The sequence below is a fragment of the Podarcis pityusensis genome, assembly GCF_964106645.2.
Source record: "Podarcis pityusensis genome assembly, chromosome: 1".
Taxonomy (NCBI): domain Eukaryota; kingdom Metazoa; phylum Chordata; class Lepidosauria; order Squamata; family Lacertidae; genus Podarcis; species Podarcis pityusensis.
This window is the reverse complement of record NC_138028.1, coordinates 38,853,154-38,861,475: the sequence shown is the minus strand read 5'-3', so window position 1 is coordinate 38,861,475 and position 8,322 is coordinate 38,853,154. Positions and strand designations below refer to the sequence as shown.

The window sequence follows — 8,322 nt, the reverse complement described above, 5'->3', positions numbered from 1 at the left end:
CGCCGCTGCCCGAGCCTTCGCCTCCCGATGAACCGCGATGGGGGAATGGACCATCCTAGAGAGACTCCTCGAAGCCGCCGTCCAGCAGCACTCCACTATGATAGGGAGGTAAGCGGCCCGACGGCTCCCGGCGCGCCTCCCTCCCCGTCGCCCTCTTTGACCCTGCCGGGCTCCTGCGGCGGAGGGAGCTCCACGGGGACGCTGCGCTCTCCTGCGCTCCCTCGCGCGCTCCCTGCCCGCCATCCTAAATGGCATCGCCCTGGAAGGAAGTCCCCTGGATTCCTGCGGGACCGGCTTCCAGGAAGGGGGAGTTGGGGGGGGGGAGGAAGCCGCAGCCCAACCGGACACCTTGAAGCACCGGATTTCCCAGCAACCCCCATTCCCAATCCCCTTCGACATTCCCAATTATTTCTTTGGCAAACTTGCTACCGCACAGGACTGCGCGGTCTCTCTCTCCGCCCCCCCTCCCTCCAAACCGCTTCTCTGCTTTGTTTCAGAGTTCACTGCTAGTGCACGGGACTCTCTTAACCTTCGATATAATCCATTCCCCCCCCCTTCCCTTCCCACCCCCGTCGGCTTATTCATTAAAAAAGAAAAGCGAATGACTGAATGCACATTTAAAGGAGACAGAAGATGTGGATGATGTTTGCTGTTAGGTAGCATAATAGTAATAATAGTAATAATAATAGTAATATTTAGAATGAGTCACTTTCAAAGAGTCGTATTATTATCTAGCTGGTGATTGCAGCTGGCAAAATGCAAGGGTAAAGTAAGGACAAGTGAGCTCCCTTACCTTTGATTTGCTTCCCTCCTCTCATTTATGGTTTGATCAATATGCTGCATACCATAGAAAGTGGGAGAGGTGCCACTCTCTTTTATTTGACCGACATCTGTTTTCGGACACTTGAGGTACAGGAGAAAAACACGCACACAACTGGCTGCTTAGAACTGTCATTGTGGTTATAGATTCTCCCCTGTATAAGCCAAAGTAAGATTTGTGCTCAAATAAACCAAGCAAGCATTTCCTTCTGTTTGCTGTAAACATCCGTATGGATAAGGACATTGCTTAGGCAATCATTTTTTGTTTTTTGTTTGGTCAAGCCACTCAAGAAAAGCGGAGAAGTTTGAGAAGGTTGAATGAGATACAAGATCAGCACTGGACAGCTCCCCATAATGATTGAAATTAGCCTGCGTTTTCTTAACCTCTTTAAGTTCAAAGAATATAAGAAATGCCATGCTGGATTTGACCGGTGGTGCATCGGTTTGGTTATTTTATAAATTTGTGAATCACATTCACTACTTTAAAAGTGCCCAAATTAATGTAGAATAAAAAGGATTCCTAAAAGCTAGTGCACAGCCATAGAGAAAGTGTAAATAAAAATAGCAAAAAAGGGGGGGATAACAAGTAATATCCTGGAGAGGTCTTTGCAAATAAAAATATTTACACTTGTTTGTGGGAAGAATATACAGAGGCAGATTGCTGAACCCCTTCTAGGGCATCAGCAATGCCTTCTAGGGCATCTAATACATATCTAATGGATATCTCTGACTGTGGCCAGACAGGAGCAAGTTGAGCAAGATTATGACACCCATCATGACTTTTATGGTTTTACCATATAATAATCACACTGTCTCTGAACACAGAAGTTGTGCTTCTGACTAGCTTGGCTAGTGGCCACCAGCAGAGCTATACTCCATTTATGTGTTTTCTTTAAAATAGTAGTGATTTTTTTCAGTATTCCTCTTCTGCCCTGTAAATGTGCACTCATCTAACCTTTGTTTTATAGGATTCTGCTGACCGTGGTGGTGATCTTCAGGATTCTTATTGTGGCCATTGTAGGAGAAACTGTGTACGACGATGAGCAGACTATGTTTGTGTGCAACACCTTGCAGCCAGGCTGCAACCAGGCATGTTATGACCAAGCATTTCCCATTTCTCACATTCGATACTGGGTATTTCAGATCATCATGGTGTGCACTCCTAGCCTCTGCTTTATAACATATTCTGTTCACCAATCTGCCAAGCAGAGGGAAAGGAGGTACTCCACTGTCTTCCTCACTTTGGACAGGGATCAGGACTCCATGAAGAGGGACGACAGCAAGAAGATCAAGAATACCATTGTCAATGGGGTGCTGCAGAACACTGAGAACTCCACCAAGGAGGCAGAACCTGACTGCTTGGAAGTAAAGGAAATTCCCAACCCAGCTATTAGAACCACCAAGTCAAAGATGAGGCGGCAAGAAGGGATCTCTAGGTTTTATATCATTCAGGTGGTCTTCAGAAATGCCCTGGAGATTGGGTTTTTAGTGGGACAGTATTTCCTGTATGGATTCAATGTCCCATCCATGTACGAATGTGACAGGTATCCTTGCATTAAGGAAGTGGAGTGTTACGTCTCCAGGCCCACTGAGAAGACAGTCTTCTTGGTCTTCATGTTTGCCGTCAGTGGCATTTGTGTGGTGCTCAATTTGGCCGAACTGAACCACTTGGGCTGGAGAAAGATCAAAATGGCAGTGAGGGGAGTGCAAGCGAAACGGAAATCGATTTATGAAATCAGAAACAAAGACCTGCCACGTATGAGTGTGCCTAACTTTGGCAGGACTCAGTCCAGTGACTCTGCTTACGTGTGAGGCTGTGGCAGAACCAGAAGACTTTGCTGGGGATCACTGACCTACCGAGCATTAGTGTTAGGGAAAGGACATTGCTGAAGCAATCATTTCCTCAAACCACCAAGAAAGCCGTTAAGGTACTTGATCTGCACTTTCTAAACCAGATACAAAACTGTGTGCTAAATAAAAGACTGATGAAAAAAACAGCTATACAACAACTTCAATCTGGCCTTACAGCTCAGTTATTTCCTCCCCCGAGTGGTCCATTGCTATTTGTTGACTGGAGCATCTTTTCAACCGTCACGAGGACAAGAAAATTTTCCTAACTGATGGGAAATGTGTCTAGAATGTTATATTGAAAAACGGCAAGGGAGCCATTTCTTGAGGGAGGGTTTGGGGAGGGGGTCATAGCAATATTCCATTGCAAGCATGTCTATAAAAGCCGAGGGAGAGATTTGCACTGTCCAGGCATCTGACCGTAAAGCCTGTTAGTACATCCATGAGCTTCATCTGATGGATGCCTGACTTTACATGGTCAGCATCACACAGTTGATTACTGTGTATGGTTAGCATTTTTCTATCCTTGTTTTTGTACAAAAATCAACTACACAAGAAACGGTAGTGCTGAAAATACTTTTGCCATTTATTTATTTTTTGTTTGCCTGCCTACTTACACCAGAGACCTTAATCATTATTATGCTAGTTGTGATCTACCAAATTCATAAACAAATAAATAAACCACAGCTCCCTGCTATATGCATACAAATGATTGATCTAAAGTTCAGCCAAGTTATGTATTTACCGACAGGTTGTGTTGGTTTTTTTTGGACACATATACCAAAGGAGTAGAATTTATCGCTATTAACTGTGAATATATGTCACCGCCTCTTTGCTCTTATTTATATAAGTGCCATACTTGAAGTTAAAGAATTTAACTGTATTTAGTCAAAGGCTTGGCAAGGGATCCCAACTTGAAACCACAGGGTTTTATATCTACTTTTTATTTTAATCAAGCTTTCCCTTTCCTCTTTCCTTTAATTACTGCAATGGTGTAAAAAAGCAGCTGATAACTATATTGATAATAAAATAATTGCCTTTTTGTAAAATAGAAAGTTAACTTTCTTTTATATATACATACTATATATAAATATATATTACTAGCATTGCATTGTTATATGAAGATGAAATTTATATGGATATCTATCTAGAACATAGGGATTATTATATTACAGCCTCTTTTATATTCATGGCCTGGATAATATCCAAAACATTTGGATATGAAACATTTATATGATTTTGGGTTGTTGTTTTTTACAATGACATGGTGCTATAGTAGGGCAATGAATTTGGAGAAGTAGGAGATGCAGCATGATCCAGAAAATGCAGGTTTTACTATTTGTGTGTATATGCATGTGTGTGTGAATATTATATATAATCTCTCTCTCTCTACCCTTAACTTCCTTATCATTTTTCATAATGTGAGCCCTTCAGGGACAGAGAAGTATGCTTTTCAAGTATTTAATTTCAACTACCTGGACGTTGACAGTGTTGTCTGCACACACACACACACACAGTCACACACACACAAAAATTGGTTAAAGCATTCAAGTACATAAACATATAGGAATTTGTTTTGGGAACCCAAAATGTCACTGAAACCAACTTTAAGTAGCCTGGAAAATTTAGATTACAGAAATTGTAATATTTCTAAGTATTGATTGCATTATGTTAAATCCCCTGTATGTGAATGGGATCCCCTCCCCTGCTTTCACCAGGACTTTATAGGTCACAGAGGCCATCCCATAAACAATCTAATTGGATAAATTGGCACTTTTTCAAGGCTCAGACCATTTTCACTGGGTTGTCTGTATGATCAAATGCATGGTGCATTGCAGTAACTGTGCATATCATCTTGATCTGAGATTCAATTCACAAATTGCCTGGAAGTTGGGAAAGGAGAAGGAGTGCCTCACACTTCTTGCCCCCCCCCCTGCTTCTACTGTAATGTGTGAAGCAGGTGCACATGATTCCCAACCTTTCATACAAATTATCCCTGACACACCAGGCTTTCCATGACAGAACACTTTTGAAATGCGAGTGAAATTGGTTTTAATCCACATCTAGGTTTCCTTCATATCCACATTAGTATGTCATCCTAAAATCAGGCCCAGCCCAGCCCATATCAAGGAATCGCCTCCTCTGGATTGGGGTGGCAGTAAAATCAGATTTGAATATGGATATGTCGTCTGCTTTCAATAGAATGTACATGCGGCCATTTCCATCCGCGTTTTGGTGCAACTAGCCATGTGTAACTAACTACACAGGGCTATTGTTTATTTATTTATACACTGTCTTTCCTTAAATGTTCAAGGCAACTTGAGCTGCATTGGGAAGCACAAAGGACAGGGATAACCAGTGGACTAGACTGGTCTTAAAAGCTCAGTGCACACTGAGCTTTGAACCAAGGTAATCCATAACTAACGGATAGGAAACTGTTAAGACTGAAGACATTTTATTGTTATTTATGAAAACAAGGCTGTTTTAGAATGGTCTTCATTGTTTGCTTCAAATGGACATATGCTTGCCTGTTGAAACAGACAAGCTTCAGCAGTCAGTTTGCATTTATTTCAATGTACATTTCTTTGTAGACTTCTGAAACAAAACCCTATTGACCACTGTATTGTGCTTTACACTTGTAAAATCTGACCACCTTTCAGTGCAGAGATGTCATTGCAATTGTGAAAATGCTTGGAAAATTCAGGGCATGCCACTCAATGCCATAGTTGTTTACTGTAGGCAGCTACTTCTATCAGACTTAAGCTGTGAATGAAGTGCTGAAGTTGGATTCCAGTCCATGGAAGAATGTCTGTGAGCAACACATTCTTACTTCAGTGAGGCTAATGTGGGAGCAGCACTTGGTGGACTGAGTCTGAAATCAATAATCCTAAATACACTTGCTGGGATGTAACGCCAGGCTGGTTCACACATGTGTGTATGTCCCTTGGCTTTTCTACATGTGGACATTGTACACCTGAAGACTGGCTACTTACCAGTTTGGGAGCTGACTCCACTGAAAAGTGTTGTGGTTTGAAGTGGTATTAAAATTTCCCAGCATCTGTGTTACGTTGTATGAACTATTCACACATGCAAACCAGTCAACAAGTGGTGCATGTGTGAATCAGGTCATCCGCTCTAATCAGCTTGTGCTACTTTCAAGAAAGTGCATTTAGGACTGCAGTGCCAATTTGCTGCTTAACCCTTTCTGTCTCTTATAAATAATGGTCATCATAAGGTTGTGTCAACATGTGAGGTAGAGGAAGGATATGGGCTGCTTTAAAACATGCCTTTTTCATTATCTTTTCATTAAAATGAATGGTTTTTAATTGATTATGGATCCTTCCCTCCATTTGAAAGTACTTGTGACTGTTTCAGTGCATACTCCTACTATCTAATAATATGTAACTGCAGAGCATGAATGTTATTTTTAGAAGGCAAACATGGCAGCTAAAGATCTCCATCGGTAGTATAACAAACTCCTAAAGAATATTTTTTATACATAGGCAAATCTGATTTTCTTTTTATACACCACTGGGATAACCTTAAACAGCTCCTTTACATGGGAATTACATTATTGGTAGTAGTAGTAGTAGTAGTAGCAGCAGCAGCAGTGGTAGTGGTAGTATTAATAGAAGCAACACTAGCCACAGTAATAGTGGTAGTAATAGTATTAGTAAAAATAATAAGTAAACTGTAATGCACAATAAACAATAGGATGTGTAGAAAGAACCTACTTAAACTCACTGATGTCAGTGGCTAAATACCAATGGATTTCACTAGTTCTGGATCATGCTCAGCATAATTAAATGTGTACAGATTCCATAGTGTTAGGTCCATGTTTTAAGTTCTCGGTAGTATATGTAGAAAATAATGGTGAAGGCATGCCTTGAAACCTGTCAGACGATACATTTCAATGCTTTTAGTGAAAAGCACAAAAAGGGTAAATATTAAAAAGCAATGCCAGTGACTTTTATTTTTCACTACAGCAGCTTTTATATAGGCGATGCACATCTTGTTTATGAGATTGGAAACATGCAAATGGATGGGAATAAAATGGAATATTAACATGAGCCAATTGTGCAAAAGTGTTTGCGTGCATGGAATACTACAGTATTGTTGTTCATGGAAACTCACAACCCCATAAATTTTGCTAAAAACTCCAATAAATACATATGTATATAACAAAAACAGAATCTTATTTCTGTGGCAGAAACAATAGCAAGTTGCAGCTGGGATTAGAAGCAGATTTGGAAATTCTGGGTTAAGCTAACCATGGTGGCCATAAATACCCACATAACACCAACCGTGGTTAGTTTGGAAACCGTGATAGGAAGGGTGGGATGCCTGTGTGGAAGGAAGGAAGGAGGAAGGAACACAAGGGGGGGGGGGAAGAGTTAGGGTATTAGGCTCTGTTACAGCTGCTTCAGCACCAATTTTTGGAAGGCACATATAAATCAGTATAACTTGCCTCCAAGTAAAGTTAACCCAAAGGTTTACCATACCAAACTACAATGAAATCGATCTATTCATTTTTTCCTCCATTCATTACATTCAGTGTGATGTTCCCTGCTCTGAGGAGGCTTCATAATATAACTTAATACAAATCTGTTCTAAGCAGATTTGATGCAATGCTTCTGGTACATTTTTGTTGAATGAAAACCTTAAAATGTGTGCAGTGGGTGGGGGTGGAGAGGTTGCTTCCTGAACTAGAGAGGAGTTCAAATTTCAGATAAACATTTATTGTTTGTTAAACGCTTGTGTTGTTTGTTTTAAAGCTAATTTTTATTGGGAACCTGTAAGGGATTTCCTAATTTTGCCTTTAACTACAATTAAGTAGCATAAAGCAACGACAACAACAACAACAAAGCATTGCAATCTCCTGCTTGACTAATCAATGCATAACGCACTGTGTTTTGAATTGGATGCTCTGAAAATTGGTCAGGATTGCAGAAAATGTATTAGGATGAAGGGTTATGATGAGAAGAAGATTAAGGAAAGTTACAAAATATCAAAGTGGGGAAAGAAGGATTTGCTGGTATTAAGGGGAAAAAAGGAAGAAAGAAAAGCAGACAGGATATGGGCTGACTTGTCTTTACAGTGTCCTTGCTTTCGTGACCTCCATTAAATTATCTGTGTTAGACATTAACCCGTGTCCTAACAGACATTAGTGAGGAACTGTACAAGGATTCTTGTATTATCTCTAATATAAGAAAAACTGTTTTGAATGTCATTTGGCAATAGTTGTCCATTTACTTCCCAGAGAGGGCGGTATATTATATTACATTATTGTCAGATTTGAGGCTGGCAACTTGGGGCACTCCAGAGATTGTTAAGGCTGCAAGCTCCCATCATTTCTGACCATTGCCCATGCTGTCTTGGGCTTGTGGGAAATGGAGTCCAACATCTGGAGGATCAAAGGTTTCCAAACGCTGGTCTAGAGAGCCCTTAAGGCCACTTATAAAAACAAGTTCCCCCAAATGTGATTCCAAAATAGTGTTTCCCAAATTTGTTTCTCCTTTCCATCTGTTTGTGTACTACAATTCCCTTCATCCCTGAGCACTGGTCCTACTAGCTAGGGATGATGGGAGTTGTTGTCCAAAAACAGCTAGAGGCTCAAGTTTGGGAAACACTGTTCTAGAGCTTGAGGTCCAATGT

At 40.8% G+C, this 8,322-nt stretch overlaps 1 protein-coding gene across 1 annotated transcript; it reads left to right on the top strand.

Moving 5' to 3' along the window:
• Window positions 1-6,737, top strand: GJD2 (gap junction protein delta 2). The gene is made up of 2 exons (XM_081013020.1): window positions 1-108; window positions 1,788-6,737. The coding sequence occupies exons 1-2, from the start codon at window positions 38-40 to the stop codon at window positions 2,629-2,631; spliced, it is 915 nt and encodes a 304-aa protein (XP_080869146.1). The 5' UTR covers window positions 1-37; the 3' UTR covers window positions 2,632-6,737.
• The last annotated feature ends 1,585 nt before the right edge of the window (window positions 6,738-8,322 follow it).